General features: G+C 36.2%; 1 protein-coding gene across 2 annotated transcripts in view; it reads right to left on the bottom strand.

Annotated features, from left to right (window-relative positions):
* pard3ab (par-3 family cell polarity regulator alpha, b) overlaps positions 1–24,511 on the bottom strand; it is a gene marked incomplete at its 3' end in the record, with an annotated part of 183,199 nt that overhangs the window by 74,025 nt on the left and 84,663 nt on the right. Inside the window, 5 exon segments of one of the 2 annotated variants that reach the window (NM_205735.2) lie at positions 968–1,012; positions 8,556–8,698; positions 8,925–9,108; positions 13,641–13,791; positions 23,188–23,358. In NM_205735.2, the coding sequence (NP_991298.2) occupies positions 968–1,012; positions 8,556–8,698; positions 8,925–9,108; positions 13,641–13,791; positions 23,188–23,358 (694 nt within the window). 2 annotated transcript variants of the gene reach the window in all.

Here is a 24,511-nt window from a genome sequence, read left to right as displayed (position 1 = left end):
AATTCTTCAGTAGGCTAAATTGTCCTTAGTGTTTGGGTGTGGGTGAGTGTGTGTGGATGTCTCCCAGAGATGGGTTGCAGCTGGAAGGGCATTCCCTGCGTAAAACATATTCTGGATAAGTTGGCGGTTCATTCACCTGTGGCGACCCCAGATTAATAAAGGGACTAAGCCGCCGAATATATATACACGCACGCACACACACACACACATACATATATATATATATAAATATATATATATGCAAAATGAAACTGCTGTAGGTTGGTGGTCACTAGTTAAGGTGGTCAATTAAACTGATTGTGACATTGAAAATAGAAAATATTTTTATTTACACGTATAATTGTTATTATAAATGTAATGTTATATAGCATTTCAAAATTATATGTAATAAAATATACATGGTTCAATTTATTATACAGTATTCAATATATTAGTTAAGAAAATCATAATCCTGAAAAGAAAATAATCCTGGAAAAATCCCACTTTCCACAAAAATAATCAGTACAACTTTTTTACTTTACTTTACTTTATGAACGTTATTAACTTAATCTCTTAACATTGATATATTTAACACTCACCACAAACAGAATCTTCTCTGAGCAATAATAGACGTAAAATATTTTAGCAGCACAGAGCTTAAACTGCAGTAATTTCATCATTCGAAGTAATTTCACAAAACCACACAGTAAAAATGAAATGCATTTTCCACCCTCTAACAACAAACAACAATGGATTTTTCAGGGCTTGACTGTATACTGTAGAAACACACACACTCAAACAAAGAAAACACAGTTATATCAGCCAAAAACTGGCAAATAGATACACAGACAGACAGATACAGAAGACAGATGGACAGACAGATATAAACAAACAGTGAGTTAAAAGATGGGGGAGTGGGGGTTGGGGGTAGTAGTATGTTGTGAAGTATGCAACTGAAGTAAGAGTGTGAGTAAGTGGTCATGCTTACCTGTGTGGTTCTCTGTGCATTGTGTGAGGTTAATCTCATCAGCCACTGTGTGAGGGGCACACATACATACATACATACATTCACAGGACGGTTAGTGAAATCATTCAACATGCAGCAGGCAATCAGGCAAGAATCACCATCAACAAATCAGATGACAGAAACAATCAGTGCTCATTACCAAAACTGTGTGTTTCCGTGATGATTCGACTGTTTCCACTGAGCAGCTGCTGCTGCCGCCAAAACTGACCTCATTCCACAACTTTTCACCACAGGCGCTTTTGGGTCAGGGGGAAAATGATAATGTTGTTGACAAAGTTTTTAAACAGCCAGTGTTGACAACCTATTGTTGTTGTGTTTAGGAGAACATTCGAGTAGCTCGGCACATCTACAACCCTGCCTACTGCTACATGGGGTGTCAGAAGGGTCAGTGTATCTTTTGGTCATTGGATTTTTATTTTGGAAAAAGATATTGAAATACGAAAAAAGGCTATTTTTTCTTTTTCATTGGTGAAAAACGGAAAAGCAAAAAAAAAAAATTATTTGATTTTCCTTTTTTATTTCGAATAACAAAAAAATAAAACCACCAGAAAACAAATAAAGACTTTTTTTTATTGCATAACCAGATTGGCCAACTCATTTACTGTGACGCAATGCTGCCACACACAGGCTAACCTACTATAGGCAATTGTTTTTCTCCACTTACAGTCAATGTTATAAAAGGTATTTTCTTGTGACAACAGGATTTTTTAAATACATATTTTCCTCATTGAAGCCGGTTAAATGGAACAACAATTGACTGTGCATTATTTGCATTGCTGAAAAGTTTTCTGAAAATAAAGTTTATTGTTAAAATCACTTCCACTTCAGGAGTGACAGTAACACTGGACAGTTTGGAATCATTGCTCATCTCTCCATGTTATATATATATATATATATATATATATATATATATATATATAATAGCAGTGGGGTATTTTAATAACTTCAATTTATGTAATAAAATGTATCAGTTTATGCAGCTATATTTGTTATAGTTTTAGATGTTATTTTTTGTTATTTGAAATAAAAAAATGAAAATCAAAATTTTTTAATTGAGTTTTTCAGTTTTTTTTACCATGAAAAAGGAAAACAAAACGTTTTTTTTGATTTTCGTTTTAAAATTCAAAAACGAAAATCAACAAACGCATTAAATTAAAATCTTTGTTTGTTTTTTTTATTTTAAAACAAAAATCCAAAAACAACTTGTTTCTCGTTTTTTAGTATACATTTCTGAAATGAAAATCCAAATGACCAAAAGATACACTGACCCAGAAGGTTCAGAAATATTGTACCATCACTTCTTTTTGACCTCAAACAAAGAATAAATAATAACTTTGTTTGAGATATACAAGATATATATGTAGTCTGCTTCTTATTTGCTAAGTTGGTCTAAACCAAAAAATAAATAAATAAATAAATGATGGACAATATATCGGTCAACATTTCGATATCGACCAATGACCATTTCATTTTAATGATGAGACGCTGAGATCTTTTAGTGGTCTTGGTTTGCTTGTTTGGAGCACACTTACAGTCCAGATGCCAGCACTCACTTTAATTATACCAAAACCTGCATGTTCATTAAGTGCCAGGTAACATCAGGGAGTCATTGCCAATGAAGACATTGCTTTGGTATGAATGCTGCAAAAATATTTTGCAAAAAAACATTGCATCTTAACGCACACAAGACTTTAAACTCAAAATAGGCCCAAAACACAGCAAAGCTCAGCTCTAGAGTCAGTGGAAACACTGAACAGATCTGAATAAGGTCTGCAAATCCCCTGTCTGAGCTCTGGCACCAGCTCCATTTTAGTGGGGTAGTGGTAAGTGAGGAGCATCCAGCAGAATTGGATCAGTGGAAACAGTGTCAGATTAGAGAGCACATGCACAAGGGAGAGCAGTGCAGACTTAGTGACGGTGGAGTGGTGAATGGTGATGCCCAGAATGAGAGGCATTCTGAGAAGTGCTCTTATAAAGAGAGGAGGAAAGTAACTTGAGCAATGGATTTGGTTTCAGGGTGGGAATTTATCTACTGGAAATGACCTTTAGAGTATCTATGTCCAAGCACGGTGTTTGGGATTGACCTTTGCAGTATTTATGTCCGCTTATTATGTTTGGGATAGAGCTTTGAGTATTTAGGTCCAAATAATGTATTTGAGATTTAGCTTTTGAGTTCAAGTGGTATTTTTGAGTATTTAGGTCTAAATAACATTTCTTTAGGTCTGCTCACTATGTTTAAGATAGAGCTTTTGAGTATTTGTTTCAAATAATGTCTCAGAGTTTTGTATTTAGGCCGAAATTATTATTTTGCTTGGGTCTAGTTTCTTGGACCAATCACTCTTTTTTGAGTAACATCATTTAGAGTATTTAGGTTTGAGTAATGTGTTTTTTATAAAGCTTTACTGCAAAGCTTTATATCAAACACATTACTTGAACCTAAATACAGTCTCAAGGTCTAAGTAATTTGCTTTAAATCAATCTTTGGAGTATTAAGGTCCACACAGTTTTTGAGATTGGCCTCTAGGGTATTTTGGTAGGTTTGAGACTAAGCTGTAGAGGAGGGCTCTTCAATTAGCAGCCCGCGGGCCGAACCAAGCCCCTGCGGCAATTTGTACCAGCCCTCCAAATAATGTGACAAGGACATCAAAAATAAATTTCTAAATCACTATAGTGATGAAGTGATGTGTGTCTCTTCAATACAGCACAAGCTGCAGTTGAAGGCTGCACAGAGCTGAGTCACCTGACATTAAGCAAATGATGCGGGCAGCCGAAAACTTTTGGATATGTTTGTAGAAAAGAACTTTCGTAAATAATATTGTTAATAGGGATGCAATAATTAGCCAATTTCAATATTAACCGTACTTTAATTCACTACGGTTAATTCATCGTGAAGGCTTCTTAACGCCGCGTTTCTGTTGCACGAAACAAAACTGCTGCAACTAAACAAAGTTATGCCATCTATAAACTAGTTTAAATTTTCGAGCTCATACCAAGCCTAATAAGCACGCACATTGGATTAGCTATAGCAGCAGGCTGTTCACATATTGCTTCTTTTCCGCGTGCAAATTCATAATTTCCAATGGAGACGTGCCCATATTGGGAACGGTGCGCGTACGGCTCGTAGAGTGGACTGACACACATGCGCCCTCAAGATGCACACAGTAGAAATTATCTCACGCTGTAGTAAAGAGAGTTGTACGTGGCTTACAGTGCAAAGTAAACAAAAGATACGTTAGACAAATTATTACAAATGATTAAAATGATTATGTATGTATAAACGCAGATAAAAACAGTTCATTTAAATTCTTAGCTAATATATAGCTTAAATTATCATTAGACAACTACTATGTTTTATTTATTCCTATTTATTCATTGTTCATAATTTATTTTCATTGTAAAATGATCACTCGTGTTTAAATTAAAAACTTTTTTATTAATTTATTAATAAAGTCTAAAGACAGAAATGAACTATTGGTTTGTTTTTATTCATATTTTGTGCTGTATTTGGCTACTGAGCAGCAATAAACAATACTTTAAAATATAAGCAGTTTTCTTGTGATTTTCAGAACTAGTAGTGCTTCAAATTTAATAAATGTACAATAATCATCATAACCGTGAAACCATGATTATTCTTCAGACTATAATCGTACAACCAAAATCTATAATCGTTGCATCCCTAACAGTTAAAAACATAACATATAAATGTGTCTGAATGTAGAAGAAGCCTACTTGAGCAATACACTGATTTTATTGTGCTTTGAAATACAACATTTGAATACGTTTATAAAAAAAGCCACATTGTATACAATGCAGTGATGTTATGTAGTTTCAAAATACAACATGTTAACATTTTAATGTACAAAAAGCCAACGTGGGTGTCTTAAGGTGCAAAAATACAGCATTTGGGCTCTTATATGCTGTTGTGTTATCGCTTATGCAAGTCATCTCATTTGGGATGCTTTTCATGAACTGGCCTCCGATGACAAACTAACTGAATAAACTGCTGTAGAATACCTTGGTTCAAATAATTGTGTTTCAGATTTAGCTTTTGTGTATTTTGGTCCAGGAACAGTTTTTGAATATTTAAGTCCAAATAACCCTAGGTTTTGTCTACTTTTAAGATAGAGATTTTGAGTATTTAGGTTCAAATTACATGTCTCAGATTTGAGTATTTTGGCCCAAGCACTGCTTTTGAGTATTTAGGTTAACAGTTTTTGAGGTTAGCCCATAGACTGTAAAATATATGGACGTAGTATCCATGACGTCACCCATAGGTTTCTGAAGAGCGCAAAAGAAGCCACAAGTAGGCGCGGCCAACCGTCGCCATTTTGGTCACGCGTCATCACACCCACGGTGGGATACCAAACAAGGGCAAAGAGGCGGAGAGTGAGCGGAGCTACAGACACCTGCTAGCATTTAGCTTGGACCTGGTTCAGACACACTTTACTTTGGGAGAAATGCTTAATACTTTATCACCTGTGACTCGTTTGTATTCTGACCACTTGTGCTTTGTTGTACATGTACACTATATCAATAAAGTGTTTAGACTTTTAAAAACACTGCTGTAATACATTGAGCCACTAAACATTGTTCTTATGACGTTTTTCAACAGGAGGAAAACGCGAATTACTTCCAAACTCTTTAGATATAGTCTGTGTTAGTTAATGTAAGACTATTGATGAAATCCAGCATAACACTGTATGACAACGCTTCAGATGACTGATCTAGAGCCTACAGCTAATCAATCTGACAGATTCTGGAGTGCATTACAGCTCTAAATATAAATATAAACGATAAATGATCTTAAATAAAACAAATACATGTATAGAGATGGTATATAAGTATATAACTTTACTCACATGGGAAACAGAGGCCACGTGAATGGTTTGTGAGCACAATTAAGTTCACTCAGCATGCCATTCCATCAAATAATTGTAGGAAACAAGTCCAAAAGGCAGTTGACTGTGTAAAGCCACATAAAACAACACAGAAATATGATAAATATGCCGAGTTCAGTGGCTAATTTGCCGGATTCAGCTGAGGTGACGTGACGGCGACCAACGAGACCTAGCTGTCACTCAAGTGGCCACTCCCTTAATTATGCAAACTTAATATAACTTAATATAAAGGAAACGGATGAGTTATAAAAAAATTCACCCCCCTCACAGTTGTCATGAAGGGTGATATTACCTGTATTAACCAAAATCTTTTTTTGTACCAGGCTGTAAACACCTTTTTTTCTGCTGTAAAGTTGGCCATTCTAACAGTGAGCTCAATTAAAATTTGCTCTGTTTTGGAGCCAGGAGCGGCCAGGACTAGCGGAATTTAGGATGAATTGCAGTTTTAGTTACTTCCGTATTGGCTTCCTGAGGGAGAGCGGGAGGTTGCCGCTTGGGTTAGCCTCTAGGGCAGGGGTGCTCAATCCTGTTCCTGAAGATCTACCTTCCTGCAGATTTCAGTTGCTACCCATATCAAACACACCTGCCTGTAATTATCAAGTGGTGTTCAGGTGATATGGGTAGCAACTGAAATCTGCAAGAAGGTAGATCTCCAGGAACAAGATTGAGCATCCCTGCTCTACGGTATTTAGGCTAAAATATTAGGGTTGAAACTAAGCTGTAGATTATTTAGGTCCGAAAAATGTTTGAAATTAAGCTTTTGAGTATTTTGGTCCAATCACTGTTTTTGGGATTTCAAGTTTAAGTACATTTTAAAGTATTCAAGTTCAGGTAATGTGCTTGGCACAGATCTTTAGATTATCCAAGTCTAAGTAAATTGTCTTGAGTTAATCTTAAAAGTATATGGGTCCACACCCTATTTTTAAGATTGGCCTCTTGGGGTTTGTAGGCCAAAAAAATAGGTTTGGGACAGGGCTGTAAAGCAGGGGTGCCCAATACTGCTCCTGGAGTTCTACCTTCCTAGAGAGTTCCACTCCAACCCTTATCAAAAACAACTAAACCAACAAAGTAGGATCTAATGGCCCCTTTCCACTGAGTGATACGGTACGGTTCGGTTTGGTACACTTTTATGGCCGTTTCCACTGTCAAAAGGCGTACCGAACGAAACTGTACCGTACCACTTTATCGGGACCCTTTCGAAAGGGTCCCAAACTGCAGAAAGGGTCCCAAAAGGTGGAGCTACACGCGCAGCTGAACGCTATTGGTTTACAGAGATTCGTCATTCGTAGACGCAACAAGCCAGAACAACAAGCGCGTTTCTTTCTAACATAACAAACTTCTTGAGCTGATGATAATAACATGCACTTGATTATTGACAAGCTTTTGGAAACCCAATCCTGTGAGAAGCTGACAAACGAGAGTGACACATTTAGAAAGAAAAGCACAAACGCGAGAGTGGGGCGCGGAAAAAAGGCGAAGCCAAGGAGCACGTTATTTCTTCAGCAAACATGAACAAACTGCCTTGTTTTAATCTTTATTATCGCCTTTTGAACTAATATGAACTGGGAATGATGAAATGACTTTCTAACAGAGGCTTCATGTGCTGCTGAAGATTACAGACACAGATGAGATGTTTACTCTGACTGTAGGCTATACTTTGTGTTGTTTTGAACCTAATTCACGACGAAATGTCTGCTTTGTGTAGTTCTTCTGTAGTTGGTAACATATCGGAGACTGTAAGGGTCTGTATGTGTTCATATATGTTCATTTATTTAATATAATTACAGACGTTACAGTAGGCTATTTCGCACCGTCATTGATCTGCAGTTATAAACAACTCCTGTTTATAGAAAAGTTAGTAATAAACATTTATACACAACAAGTATTTATGTGTGTAAAGCATCTATTTTGTGAGAAGTGCTTTTCATATGAAATGAGAGCGACCTGTGCAGCTTTTTTGTAGACATTTTCTCGAGCGAAAATGGCGTCGACTGAAACTTTGTCATACACCACGCCCACCAAAAGGGTACCCTTGGTAGTGGAAACGCAAGCCTGATAAAGGTGACCCGTACCGACCCGAACCGTACCGTACTGTACTGTACCAGTCAGTGGAAACGAGCCATAAAGAAGCACTTGGTCATTAAAGACATGTGCATTTTATCAAAGTTGCAGCTCTTCAGGAAGGTAGATCTCCAGGAACAGGATTAGGCACCGCTGCTGTAGAATATCTAGGTTACAGTATTTAGGCCCAATTACTATTAATTTTTTGCTTAGTCTTTAGACCAGGGGTCGCCAAGCCTGGAGAGCAGGTGTCCTGCAGAGGTTAGTTCCAACTCTAATCAAACACATCTGAACAATTTAATAAAGGATTAAGGGAAGTTAGAGCTGAGCTCTGCAGGGACATCGGTGTTCCAGGACCAAGATTGGTGACCCCTGCTTTAGAGTATTAAGAACCAAAAATTGTGTTTGGGAATAATCTGTAGAGCACATAAGTCCAATCACTGCAATGGAAGTTGATTTTTAAAGTGTTAATCACCTAACACTGTTTCAAGATGATTGTTAGAGTGTCTAACTTCAACAGATGAACTTCAGGTTAATCTTTAGAAGATCTGAGACCAAGCAACATATCTCAGGGCTGATCATTAGAGTACCTAGGTCCATGCTCTTGGACTTGCGGGTCTTGATGATGTCGAGTTGGCCTGCATCTCCATACTGCTTAGTGCGTTTCTCAGACATGCTCTGCCTGCCAAAGCCTTCCCTCTGAAACTGTCCCTCAGCATTAGCACTGGAAGAGCTGCAGAGAGAGAGAGAGAGAGATTAAATCACAGCACAGTGTCCAGCCCTTGGCCCTGTTCTAATAACCGAAGCTCCTTTAACAAACAAAGGAAAGGCCATGGACTCAATTACTGCAGGAAGATCGTCAGAAGAGTCTAAGAGTTGGTGCTCAAAATAGAAACAAGGACAATAGCCACTTCAATAAATAAATCACAAGACTTTCTAAACCGTACAGTCTTATTCACCTGTCGGGAAGCTCTGGTTCCCAGGGTGGCAGCGGGGGTGTCTCCACAGCGAAACCCATGTCATCATGAGAACTGGACGAGGATTGGTCAGACAGCTGGATGGGGAGAACGTGTGGTCTGTCATCTTCAATAATGACCGTGTCGTCCTGAGGCATGTTCACCGTCGGCGAGAGCTGATAATGATCTGAGGACAGATAAGAGCAGGAAAGGGTGTAGAGGACACCAAATTGTGCTATTATTATAAGGTAATCAAGTAATACGTCTTGATTGGAGAAGGGGTTTCATGATGTACAGATAGTAAAAACCAAGACAGTGGCAAAACAACCTTGGCTAAAGGCATTGAGAATCAAGACCAACGGTGAATCATTTGTGTCAGGCTCTGAACATACAGTAGGGAGATTCTTAAATTAAGGACAAGTAGGAGTCTTACTTCTGACATTATTCCCATGCAGTCTGGATGCAATTTTTATATTAGCTTGTTCGAAATTGTTCACCCCTTTTCCACTAAACACTGATAAAGAACGCATATGAGAAACCAAAATAGTGCCATTAGCTTGCTTGTGTTTTTACTCTGTTGAGAGATTTCCCACCCTCATCTAAAATAAAGTCCATGAGAAACACTTTGTTTTTTCAGTACATACTTTGATAAGTGAATCCGTGTGGGATGTAAATGATCACAAACTTCTCTACAGTTGGGAACAAACCGCTGTTTAAAGAAATACTGGAACCAAATTAATGTTTTTTTTAATACTGTTTAGCATGCTAATGGTTCTTGAGTGTCTTATTTTGGAAAAATACTGCATTCACAACATTGTTATCAGCACCTAAAGCTGTATATCAGCTATGTGTTGATCAGATGTGGCTTTCCTGGGAATCAAACTTATGACCTTGGCATTTGCCAGCACCAGGCCAAACTTATACTTCCACAATAGTGCTCAAGACTCAAAAGTGTCTGTTGACAACTTGAGTGCTTTTGGTCTAGTAGTATTTTTTCCATTCATTTTTATAATAAGAATTATAAAGCAAAAAAAAGTCAGACAAAAAAAAAAAAATTATTATGAAAAAACATTGATCGATAAAAAATGATTATTGCATCATATAACGCCCCTTTCCAGTTGCACAGATTTGTTGCTCTGCACAGCTCTGTTTTACATGAAAATTACTAAGAGTGTGTACTGTAATGTAACTTTTGCTTCACGGGATGTGCATCATTCAATGATGTACATTCGAATCATTCATGTTTTTAAAAGTGCGAAAGAGATTGCATGCTGTTGTGTGTGTTCGCTCAGCATAAGAGATGAGCAGAGCACACACACATCTAAAGTCATCTTAATGCAAGCGATTTAATAGTCAAATACATGTAAATTTGTGTCAAAAGGTGGTGTTTAGTGATTATTCATATTAACCATCATTTATGTGATAAACCAACGAGTTGAGAATCAAAGGAAACTATAAACAGAACTGTACTGCTCTTAAAGCGACAGCGCGCAATATTCCTGCTGTCTGTTTTTATCATTAATCAAACAAAAAAGGAGAAAATCACTCACTGTTCTTGACTGAAGAACATTTGTAGCTCTAATTAAAGTTTTTAAACACTCTCAGAAATTATAAATATTTAAAATAGACACTATCCTTATAAATAACTGCATAGTTGCACTCTTAGCAACTACATTTTCGACTAAAAAAAACAAATCAAAAGTGCATTATGTCATCCAACAGCTCCAATATCTGTCATATTGTAGAGTGTCCTCTGTTTGTTGCTGTATGTGGGCGGAGTAATACACAAGGGTGAAGGGGCTGGACGAGTGCTGTTATTTGCAGAATATTGCACGGCTATCAGCCAATCAGCTTCAAGTATCAGACAGAACTGTTGTATAAAGATATGAGAAGATGCATGTACGTGTATATACAGACATGTGAAAAAATTAGGACAGCCTATGAAAGCATAGATATTTTGTACGTTTGTTTTTTACTTTATTTAAAGTTAGGAGACCCTCAGGCTTTCATAGGTTGTCCTAATTTTTTCACATGACTATATATATGCAACTATATATCATTGCAACTGGTTGAATTTAAGTTTGTGATTAAACCTATTTATATTGAGATAAAGGTATATCACCCCCCCCCCCCCTTATTTTTTCTTCTTCTAAATTTTACATAAAAAAGATTGAGCAAATGAAAATTGGTCAAAATAACAAATATATTTTATTTTTTTTACTTCATCTTATTAAGTAAAACTTTGTGTTGCCTAACAATGAATGTATAGGTAACCATGGCACATGGTTATTTTAATTTAAAAAAAAATTAATGACAACAATTATTTTAATTTTGGAAGAAATGTCAACAGTAGTCTGCAGAATAAAAAATAACATTTAGCTAAAACATAACTATAAATCATATATCCAGAAAACCTCAAGACAGCTGCAATTTACCACTGATTAATAACTTGTCAATCGCAAATCTCTTCAACGATTAAAAAATTAGCATAAAATTCAATTCCTCAACGGAAAACACACACAGAACTGCACTCAGCATCTCTCTACCGCACAAATCACAAATAAACGCCAACAAAAACTATTTAAGACCAATGCAGATTAATGCAAAACCCAACAACCCCATCAGCACACACAACACCATCGGCCCCATCACAGAAACACACATCTGCTGGAGTGTGTTTGAAAACAGTTCTTTATATGAACAAACACAGTGGCTCTCTGATCAGAGAGTGCTTGTGAAAGCCTGTCTGTGTGTGTGTAAATGGATGGTTTGGTGTGAGCATGCCTCTGCATATATTGGGTAAATGGAAAAGCATATGCTGCGAGTCTGTTTGTGTGTGGTACCCTGCTACTGTCAGTGCCCATGAGTGGATTGAGTTGTTGACAGGCGGGATAACAGCTCTGGCTGGGACACACAGAGAGCTCTTTCTCAGTAAACCTCTATAGATCTGCATCTGTCTGTCCAGAGCAACACTCATGTGTTTTCTGTTAGAGCGCATGTCTCTTACACACTGAAGTCCAGAGATGCTGATTCTTTGGCTGAATAACTGAAAGCATCTGGAGAGAGTTGACATGCAAATTAATGCAAATACTTACTTCCCTGAAGAAAAAAAAATACATACCCAAAAGCAACGAATGCCACATACATAAACACAAACACACACTTAAAGTTAAATGTTATTAACAATATTATATTATATATTCATTAAAATATTGAACTTGTTGTTTGTAAGTATATAGCAGTTAACCATGTATATAATTTTTAAAATAATGAGTCATTATTATTTACCTGTTCTATCTTCATTTTTAAATGAAAGATTTAGTAAGTCTGGTTGTATTTTTTTCTGTTGATTTGTTATGTCATTTAATAATTTTTTAATTAACTTGCTTTATTAATTTTGTGGTTTTAAATGACACTAAATGAAAAACAACTAAAATTACACAGAGACAAAGTTTGTTGTTATTATTATTATCATATTAAATATTAATGCAAATATTCTTTATTAATATATTTAATTAGATTGTTTTTAACTATATAACTATAAAGCAGTTATTATATCACTTTCAAAATATTGAGAATTATTTATTTGTTCAGTTTCCATTTTTAATAAAAGTTTTAGTGAGTCAGGTTGTATTTTCTATGATTTTTATTACTCTTTTTTAATAAAGTATGTTTTATTAATTTGTATTTTTAGATTTTTTTCACAGCCTTCAACAGAGTGTGAAAATCTTAATGGTTCTGTGGGTCTCGTCTATCAAATCTGATCTTTATTTTTTATTTGCTATTGGATTCAAGTCAGGTGATTGGGTGGACCATTCTACAGCTTGATTTTCTTTCTCTAAAAGCAATTGAGAGTTTTCTTGGCTGTGTTTGGGATCATTGTCTTGCTGAAATGTCCACTTTGGTTTAATCTTCATCATCCTGCTAATGTAGATGTTGGACTGAAGCAGCTAATATGAATTTACAATGACAAAGGGCTGCTGAAAAACTACTGATAGATTTCAGCTGCTGTCTGGGCTTTTACTGCCTTTCTACACCTCACTCTCTTCAGGTGTTCAATATTTTTTCCAATGTCATTTCATTTTATTACACATACAGTATATGGATTTCTTTGGTTGCTATCAACATCTGAAGAAAACTTTTTAACACGTTTAGAAATATGTTTTCTAAGAAAAATGTTGATGTGTTGCTGAAGAATGCTGATTCTTTTGCTGAATAACTGAATGAATTTGGGCATTTGGAAAATCTATTCCCAAAAGCAGTGAATGCCACATACATAAACATTATTATACATATATGGATTTCTTTGGTTGTTATCAACATCTAGGGAAAAAATCAAATGTTGTGTGTATAATATATGTCAAACATACATGCATACATACATACATACATACATACATAAATACATACATACAAATACATACATACAAATACATACACATATATATACACACATATATATATATATATATATATATATATATATATATATATATATATATATATATATATATATAAAATACTAAAATACAAAGATAAGAAAAGAAAATACTCGAAAAGTTTTATTGAAATGATTAAAACTAAACTGCACTAAAACACTGTAAATTTAAAGTACAAAAAAATAAAATAACATTTTTTTTTAGAGCAGAAAACCAGTTTAAGCTGGCAGAGAAATGACACATGTACAGCGTTCAGTGTGTTATTGCCAATGTCACTCACTCATTTTGCGGTTATTTGTGCTGGCTTGTGGCCTCAGGTTGTCATCAAGGCCCTCGATCCCATACAGTGAGTGTGAAATTCGCCGCTCATGGTCATCAGGAGACGGGCTCAGTGTTCGCTCTAACCCTCGAGGACTGCCGCGGCTCTCACCCTGACAGAAAACACACAGAAGAACATGAGGAACAAACACACATCCTACAGTATAGCACACATTTTTCTGCTCAGATATGCTGCTGTGGCTTGTGTTGTGGTAAAAGAGCAGTCAGGCCACTTTTTTGTTTTTGGAAATTGACACAATTTACAACTCCCCTAGACTTAAACAGTTCAGTTTACCCTTTTTGAATCCATTTTGAATCTCTGGTCCTGGCGGGAGCTGACATTAAGCTTAGATTAGCATAGATAATTGAATCAGATTAGACCATTAGCATCTCGCTCAAACATTCAAAAAAAAAAAACTATTTTGATAATTTTCCTATTTAAAGCTCAACATTTTTGTAGATACATCATATACTAAGACTGAAAATGAAAAGTTTCTATTTAATAATGAAATTACACGGGGCCTAAAAATAGTCCCCAGCTAGGTATCTAAGTAACAGCACAGCATCATATCATTGCGCCTGCTGTAGAAAAGTTCCCTGATTATTACACCAGATTGAAAATATTGGTCCTAACCATATCGGCCTAGAAGAAAGCAGCTTTTCACTTTCTGTCAGTTTTTTGTACATGGTGTAATTAGCTTTAAATAGAAAAAAATATTACAACTCTTTTTGACAGAGATGCTTATGGTCTAATCCAATTGAATGATTTATGCTAAGCTAAGCTAAAAGTGGTCCTGTCAGAGCCGGACATCAACTGAATGGTCAAACATTTTAAAACTCAACCTTTTACCTCTAGGGAACTTGTATAATCTCTAAAAATGTTGTAAAATCCCCCCTCAAAACTTGTTCCTTTAACCATGTATTGATTGAGGAACCATATAAGTTAACTTCATTATCATCGATTACAATGTAAATTCTTGAGTTCAAAAGTCTTGTAATAACCGACTCTCCTGGATTCTTACGATAAGTATTTCTATGAGTGCACAGCATGATGGGAACATCTTGTACATTTATGATTCTGCTCTCACTAAGACAACTGGCATTGACAATCACCACTGTCCGCACTTTAAAACCTTACATTACAACAGTCTAAAAAACCTAGAACAGCATAATTTCTCTCTTCAAAACCCTTCTAGGAGACTCTTGTGAAATGCAGTGTCCTGATTGCCTGGAATTTAAACGGATCAGACTTTCTCTGGAGAGAGAACCAAAGAAAACAGCCACACAAATGACATTAGGAGTGTGTGTTGATACAGCGTTGTGCTAAAATTGTGTCTCTTTTCTCTTCATCCCAAAAATAGACATTTTATGGAGCCTCTGAACACATTTCAACTGGTCAAGATGAAAGGAAAGATTGAACCTGGTATAATTAGCAAACTGGCTTAAAATGAACCCATGGTATTAAGAGTTGTATGACTAAAATGTCTATATAACAAGCTATTAGACATTTATGTAGCTTCCAGAAATTATGTGTGATGTGTGCCGCATGGACAAATTATTTTCCCTATGGGATTAATAAAGTTAACCTCTTAAAGTAACGTGCTATTATGGGGTTTTTATCTGGATTTTGCCTAACCAAATTTAAAAACTTGCCAAATTCACATGCAAACATGAAAACCCTTGAATTTTCATAAAACACTGATGAAAGTGATTTTAATAATTGTATATGCGGTCTATTTTATTAAAAAAAGAACTCCAAAAAAGAGGCGCTTTGTTTTTTGTAAACTCAAATTTGAAAGTGTACCTTTTAGGTTCTGTGTGGTCTTGCTGTATCTAATTTTGGTGGTTCCTGCACATGTCAGTAATCATAGAAAAAATATATATATCTCTATCATAATTAATGCAAAAGTTATTCTATTTCATCTGATAAGAAAAAAAAACACTTATGGGGGTATTGGGTTACAACTTAAACAATGCGAAAGTAAATGACGTCACAGATCCGGTACTTGGTCCCAGAGTTAAGAAGGTTAATTCAATAAATCATTATAACGTAAATGATGTCTGTAACTGAAAGATGTAAAAGAACGCACCAGAAGTGGTAAAAATTTACGTTTGTTATAGGTTTTGAAAGTGAGTGTGGCAAAATGACTCAACAGCGCCACCTATACACTTTTGACAGAGTGGCCCTCGAGCAACATTTCACGCACATGTACGAAAATTGGCACACACATTAAACATGCCAATACCTACAAAAAAAGTCTCTTGGAGCAAAATCTCAAATGCAACAGGAAGCCAGCTATTTCCTCAGCTAAAAAAGTGCCGTTTTTTTTCCCCATTTCCAGGCGTTGTATTTTAATGAACTTCCCCTAGGAATTTTATCAGATCAACACCAAAACTGGATATTCCTATCTAAAGGCCTTGGCCATGTTAAATTGTCAAGATCTAGAGTATTTGTCGAAGGGCGTGTCTGTGGCGGCCCCACAAAATTTGATGTTTCGCCACAAAATAGGAAGTTGTTATAACATGCATTGTCAGATCTGCCTTAAAATCCACACGTTTGGTCCTGACCTGAACAGATTTCCATGCCAATATTTAAAACTGTATTTTATGTGATATGTGCCGCATGGACAAATTAATTTCACTACGGAATTAATAAAATTAAATCAATCAATCATGTCTGTTACTGAAATATGTAAAAGAACGCACCAGAAGTGGTGAAAATTTACGTTTGTTATAGGTTTTGGAAGTGAGTGTGGCAAAATCACTCAACAGTGCCACCTATGCACATTTGACCGAGTGGCCCCTGAGCTACAATTCACGCACATGTATAAAAATTGGCACACACATTAAACATGCCAATACCTACAAAAAAAAGTCTCTTGGAGTAAAATTTCAAGTGCAACAGGAAGTCAGATATTTCCTCAGCCGAAAAAGTGCAGTTTTTTTCCCATTTTCAGGCGTTGTCTTTTAACGAACTCCTCCTTGGGATTTTATTAGATCAACACCAAAATTGGGTATTGTCATCTAAAGCCCTTGCCGATGTTAAATTGCAAAGATCTAGAGTTTTTGTCGAAGGGGGTGTCTGTGGCAGGCTCACAAACTTCAGTGTTTTGCCAAAAAATAGGAATTTCTTATAACATGCCTTGTCTGACCCGCATTAAAATCCACACGTTTGTTCCTGACCTGAACACGTTTCCATGCCAATAATTAAAGCTGTATTTTATGTGATGTGTGTTGCATGAACAAATTAATAATAATAATAACAATAATAATAATAATAAAGTTAAAACAATCAATCATTATAACATGAAATATGTATAAAGCTCAAAGATGTTTGATTTTTAATTCAATGTTATTTTAAACTGTATGCACTGCATGGTGTTAAATGGTGGCAATATATTTTGCTATTACTAAGGCAATACAACGAAGAACATTAAAATCCTGACACAACGCCAAATTATGCAACTTTTAGCTGTTTTTTAATGTAAAAGAGCAACCCTCCTTAAAAAAAGCGATGACGATCTTCGCTACTGACAATTTTTTCCCTCCAAGGAGTCCAAACGCCCCCAAGATACAAGTGAAAACTGGCATTGAAAAAATAAGACATGTTACACACACACCAAACATGTCAATGCTTGTCAACATCTATCAACATTGTTGTATCAATCACAACTGGAGAGCACTGCACAATTCCTGACTGAATCAAAATATATTCAAGTCTGTCCACGAATAAGCTTACAGTTTCTCCTTCAGTGGCAGTGAAGTCGTGATAAGCATCAACATGTTTATATTCTGCCAGGATGACATCTATCTTTTTATGCCATTGGTGTTTTTCAATGAGGATTTCTCTTGATATCCGGGAGCATTTAGACTCTTTGTGGACGAAAAAAATAAATCGATTGTACTGCGTTAGATTTAAGCCTAAGCTTATATCCATCTGCACCTGTAAGCTCTTTCAGTAGCTGTGGTTTACTAAAAGCCTCAACGGCATAAGGGCTAAAGTGAAAATAACAAAAGGTGCGAGTCTTTGGGAAGTTTTATTTATCCCCAAGCATCTTCCATTACTTTTTTCCTCTTCAGACTTGAAGAGGTGGATTTTCTGATGACTTTCCGCTCCAGAATGGATTGATACACATCCGTTGTTATGGCTTTATTATTATAAATGATTGAATCTGTGTTTTATTTTGATTTGAAAATGAAGTTAAAGGGACAGTTTTACATATAAAAAAAAATGTCAACATTTGCTCATCCTTTACTTGTTTCAAATCTTAAATAATAGAAATCATTAACACTTTAAAATAATGGTCTCTTAGTTGATGGATTTACTAACATGATGAACAAACTATTACTATTATTAAATTTATTTGGGTACTTCTTCATCTTTGTTAATGTTAGTTAATGTTAATTAAGTTAAATAACATTAGTTCATGTCAACTCATGGTGCATTAACTAATGCTAACAAGCGCAACCTCGGATTTTAATAACGAATTACGCTGACTTCAGACTGCATGATTTTAGCCCCGATTTTGACTCGCCAAATGCCATGCTTGGCATGCTAAATATCTGGAGCTGTCGACGATTCAAATCATGTCGTGTGAAATGAGTTTTGACTGAAAACAACATCAGCGATTGCCTAAAGCCAATGAGAGAGCAGCATTCACTAGATTAGTGTGTGTGTGTGTACCTGCAGGAGGTTGGGGGAGAAGTTAAAAACGCTCCTTTTCAGTTTATTTCGACCCAAGAAATGTAGGAAATTTATCAATTTGGCAGGAGCAACCATGTCTGTTTGAATGGTCATGTGAGCAATACTACAACAGGGTCAAAAAGGAAAATTGAGGAGAAATGGCTAATTCCCTTCAAACCCAGGTGAGCAAATATGTACATTTTCTACCCTATTAAAGGCTTCTTTCTCATTATGTAGTTAATAACAAAAGACATACTACATGTTTTTGGTTGTGAGACGTAGTTTGGACTAAGTTGTCGGCGATTCTTCCCATTGTAAAGTCATGCAATGTGAAAGCCCCTGTCGCCGATCTATCTTGCAATGTAAACAAAACAGCGACAAAACACTAACCCAAAAAGTCATGCAGTGTGAAAACATCTGTGACACGGCTACTTTGAAAATCCTGCAGTCTGAACTCGCCATTTGTTAATGTTGAACTAAGATTAACTAGTGCTTTACATGATTATTCATACTAAGTTAACGTTAGTAAATACATTAACTAACATTAATTAATGGACCATTATTCTAATGTGTTACTATGTACTTTGAAAAATGTTGGAAATATGCAACCATTGACTTAGATAATTCATACAATGGAAGTCAATGGTTTCATCTTGTCAGCTTTCTTCAAAATATCTCCATTAGTGTTGGACAGAAGAAAGAAAATCATAAAAGTTTGGAAGCACTTGAGTGTGAGTAGTGAATATTTTTTCATTTTTGGCTGAACAATCCCTTTAATCTTTACATAACTCAATAATACTCGTCTAAAACTGGAATGGAATGCTCTTTGTCTGCTGTGTTATTCTGTATGCTGAGTATTCCAGTTTTTATGATCATCAATACAGGTCAAGAGGTCATTAGGAGCAGACCTAACAGTTGTTGCATTGTTGATTTTACTTTTTGTTAAACAGATATTTTTTTTAAAGATTTTATTGTAAGAGTCTCACAGTATTAGTCTGCTGTAGTAGAGCATGTTTTATTTTACTATTCTGATAAGATGCCTGCAAGAAAGCAAGACATCCTTGAAGTAGATAAGCATTCTTTGTAAATGTATGTGTGTGTATGTGTGTGTGTTCTTCATTTAGAGGAGATTAGAAAACTGAAGCTGAATCTCACATCTCTGGTCTCAATTAAGATAGAAATAGTCTCTTTACCTATACATTTGGTTGCCTAGTTATTCATTGGAGATTTTGCTCTGAATTATAAGCACATACACTCACACTTTATTAGGTACACCTGTCCAACTGCTTGTAAACGCAAGTTTCTAATTGTCCAATCATATGGCAGCAACTCAATGCATTTATGCATGAACATGGTCAAGACGATCTGCCGCAGTTCAAACTGAGCATCAGAATGGGGAAGAAAGATGATTTAAGTGACTTTGAATGTAGCATTGTTGTTGGTGTCAGATGGGCTGGTCTGAGTATTTCAGAAACTGCAGATCTACTGGTTTGAGCTGATAGAGAGGGAACAGTAACTCAATTGACCACTCAATACAACCGATGGACCAAAATCTCTGAGGAATATTTCCAGTACATTGTTGAACCTATACCACAAAGGATTAAGCAAGTTCTGAAGGAAAAAGGGGGTCCAACCTGGTACAAGTAAGGTGTACCTAATAAGGTGGTCAGTGAGTGTGTGTTGAGAATAAGTCTAAGTTTCGACCAACAAGAATCGTTCTACCTAAGATGTGTGATGCAGTGAGTGGCCTTATTCATTCATACATTCATTTTCTTTTCTTTCCTTTATTAATCCGGGGTTGCCACAGCGGAATGAACCGCCAACTTATACAGCATGTTTTTACGCAGCGGATTGGCCTTCAGTTAGAGTAGTCTTATTGTTGCTTTGAGACTGTAAGTAGAGTGTCCAACACTCAGAAATAAAGGTACGTAATCAGTCACTGAGGCGGTACCTTTTTAAAGGTCCTTATTAATACTTAAAAACTACAAATGTGTACAAAAGTGAACCTTTAAAGGTAAAAACGTGTACTTTAAAGTTACAAATGTCCACCTGTACAATACAAAACCACACCAGTGACAGATTTTGTACCTTTAATTTTGAGATTGTATGAAGTCTGTGCGAGTGTTAAAGCTGAAGAAACTGCAAACTATTATTTTATTTAATGGTATGTAAATTCCTGGTATTTGTCCATTTTTCCGGGTCCTTGTGTTTAACTGTTATTCACCTGACAAGACTTACAATGCTTCTCTTGTTTCCTTCCACTGAAATTACAAGCAAAAGAAGCACAATTTGGCATTGTAACAGAATGTTATTTTAAGAGTTAAAATAGCAACAGGCAGTACCAGTAGCTCACCGAGTACAAATACTTAAAGTCAATCCCTGCACCCCTGAAATAATGGTGTCCACCAATCTTGATCCAAACAAAATGTGGATTTTTTTTTATATATAAACAAAAGTCCCCCATGGGTATTCTACTATATATTTTAGGGGACCTACTTTGGCACTTTTCAAAAGATGTAAAATAAGTCTCTGATGTCCCTAGAGTATGCATGTGAAGTTTCAGCTTAAAATATCACACAACCGTTTTGGTCACTGACGCTTCAAATTCAATTGAGATTGTGGATTCTTTTCAAAACAGGCGGAGCTACAAACGCCTATGCATCAGCATAGCGGCATATTCAAAACAGGACTAACGTTACCTCTGTGAAAATCTGAAATTGTCAAAAAAAAAAGTGTCTCAGAAGAAGGCAGACCAGAACTGAACTGAACTGAGCTAAACTGAACTGAACTGAACTTAAACACTAAAACCTGAACCACACTGTTCCAGTTACTGAACCACACTGTTCCAGTTACTATGACCATTTATGTGAAGCTGCTTTGACACAATCTACATTGTAAAAGCGCTATACAAATAAAGCTGAATTGAATTGAATTGAACCAGGGAGACACTAGTTCATTTGTGCAACATAAAACTCCAAACTGATAATGCCTCATAGGCTGCATTTACACTGCAGATATTAATGGTCAATTCTGATTTTGTTACTGTATCCAATTTTTTTGATGACCTGCTTACATCATCTAATAAAAGTGACTTGTATCCGATCATCTGCATTTGCACAGCACACGGCAAAGGCGCAATGACCAGGAGAAAAAAAAAAAGAGCGGGCGCTGACTGACAGCTGATAATTAAATAGTGCTCTTTTCTCTATTCCCGTATGTAATCTGTTCGCAGCTTTTGACAAGCTGTTTTACTATAGCTTATGACAGAAAGGTTCTCATTTGTCCATCTTCTTTTGATAAATAGTTATTTTTTCAAACCTTTAGACATCTTAATTTAATGTCCATGGCGTGACTTGTGCACGTGATGTAGCTATGCACTAGTTTTATATTAGTTTATATTGGTTGCGTGGAGGACATTGCGCTCTCTCTCTCTCACTAACATGCTTAAATACCTGTGCTATATGACAATATAAAAGCTGTTTTAGTCCTCGTGATTGAGATTTAAGGTTTGGGACTCTGCTGAAGTCTGTTCTGAAAAGAAAGCGTCAGACAGGTGAAAATCAGATCTACCTGCATACACTTAAGCATGGGTGCGGTAGTGGGGGAAAAAGTGGACTTGACTACCCAGGGCCCCGTCTAGGGAGAGGGCCCTTTGAAATCCCACCATTTTTTTTATTATTTTTTATTCTTTTGTAGCCTACTTCGAATTAATTGGCCCCTCCAATTGATGTCAATATCATTATTTATTTCAAAATATATTGATAACCAAGTAAACCAAGTAAAAAAGTAAATTTCGAGCCCTGTAGTGTATGTATGCTAATGTTAAATCTTTAGCTTAGCTTGTCAACCAGGCTGCTTGTTGCTGTAAGTAAATTATGGGCCAGGCCAGCTAATGTTTCTGAGAGTAGAGTTGGCTCGTGTTCTGCTGTTCAAAAAAAATGTTTTTAAATCAAAACTTGCATCAGTATCATGGATCAAAATGTCAGTACACAAACCCGATGTAGCCTACGGTTTAAAGGTATTTGTGCACAAGTAGGCCAAATGCATCAATTTGGTGGTGAATGAAAGAACCAGTCATTATTATAATCTGATTTGATTATAGATTAAAACACTATTTGTGCATGTTTATATTCAAATAATTAAAAAAAAAAATGTGTAGGGGGCCCACTGACATTGAGAGGGTACAGGGCCCAGAATTTGGTGCTACGCCCCTGCACTGAAGACACAAAAGCACAGATCATATCGGATAAATTTCCACATATGAACAAGGCCTGAATCTGATTTGAGTAAATCGGAATCCATGTGATTTGTTCCTGCTTACATGTAACATGGGCCATATCCGATCTGTGCCACATGGGAGAAAAAAATAAATAAATAAAAATCGGAATTGAGTCACTTGAACAGTGCAGTGTATATGCAGCCTTTGTTGCTGACATGATCTTCAGCAGGTATGATGTGAAAACTCTAATGGAGGATGGCTGCCTCTCACTTAGGGCTGTCTATGCTAATTAAGGAGAGATAACCACTAATGGGTGAAGCTTTCTTATGACTCGTTCAAAGGGAGAATGTCAATCAAAGTGTTTCTGCAGACTGTTTTTATCAAGTGTGATAATAAAAAATAGAATCAATTCAATTTTACCATTAGAAGCTGCTTATATTTACACACTGTTGCCACACAACTGAGCTTAAAGCCCTTATAAAAGGGATTTTTGCATAATAGGTCTCCTTTAAGTTGAACTAATGAATTATAACTTATGCATGAAGCATATTCAAACAATGAAATGAATGCAGATGAAGCTCTCAGACGCGACTCTTGTATCTTTACCTCGAGGCGCTTGTTGATGCGTCTCGCCACGATCAGCTGAATCATCCCTCGCTTGTTGCCTTCCGTTGACATGGACTTGCGCAGCGTTTCCATGGCATCCTGGTTTGTCTTCCCTAATAACGACTCCCCATTGACTGCAATAAGCTGATCGTTGACCCGCAGCCTTCCGTCCTACAACACGAGATTGCGAAGAGAATTCATACATGATTAGAGAGATATCAAACGTTTTCATGGATAGATATCAGATATGCTTCTAATAACATCTACAGTGGGGTGACATGGTGGTGCAGAGCCTCGCAGCAAGAAGGTCACTGGTTCGAGGCTTGGCTTGATCGGGTGGTTTTTCTGTGTAGAGTTTGCATGTTCTCCTCGCGTTAGAGTGGGTTTCCTCAGGGTGCTCCGGTTTTCCCCACAATTCCAAAGACATGTGGTATGGGTGAACTGGGTAAGCTAAATTGGCCGTAGCGTATGTGTGTGAATTAGAATGTATGGGTTCATTCAGCTGTGACAACCCCAGATTAATAAAGGGAAGTCGAAAACAAAACGAATGAATGAACATCTACAATAGGGGAAATAATTATTGAGCATGTCAAGTTTTTTCCTGGGAAGATTTTATTTTTTAAAAGGGCTGTTGACATGGAATTGAACCCAATTGGTAAAAACCCAAAAAATTTGGGTTGCTGAAGAACTACTGAGAGATTTCAGCTGCTGTCTGGGCTTTCACTGCCTTTCTAAACATTCATTTCTACATGTGTTCAATAATTTTTGCCCTTTTATTTTTCACTGATTGGTTTTGCTTTCTTTGCATATTAGGATCTTTGGTTGTTATCAACATTCAGTGAAAATTTCAAGTCAACGGCACCTTTAGAATTATGTTTTTGGAGAAAAATTATGACGTGTTCAATACTTATTTATATACAATTGAATAGTTCCTCGATTATTTTTTTATTCAACAAGCTAAAACTAAAATTGTTTATACGAAATGAATACCTAAGTTGATCATAAGATCTAAAGATAAGGTGTAATGGGGTAATTTTAAACTTTCTATCCACCAAAAATGTCTGGAAAAAGGGTCACAGTTTCCACCACAGTTTTTTTAATATTTTAAAAGATTGTTTTTCACTGTATTTATAAACAAGTGCAAATTTAGGGTGCTTTCACACCTAGACATTTGTTTCAGAACCTGTCTCATTTGCCCAGTTAGCGCAGTTTGTTTGGCATATGTGAATCCAGCATTCACGCTCGGATCTGAGCCAAATCAATCAAACTCTGGAGCGGATTGATTGAAGTGAGAAAGCAAAAAAATCCAAAAACTACTAAACCA

The sequence above is a fragment of the Danio rerio genome, chromosome 2 (assembly GCF_049306965.1).
Source record: "Danio rerio strain Tuebingen ecotype United States chromosome 2, GRCz12tu, whole genome shotgun sequence".
NCBI lineage: Eukaryota > Metazoa > Chordata > Actinopteri > Cypriniformes > Danionidae > Danio > Danio rerio.
This window is presented reverse-complemented; position numbering and strand designations above follow the sequence as displayed.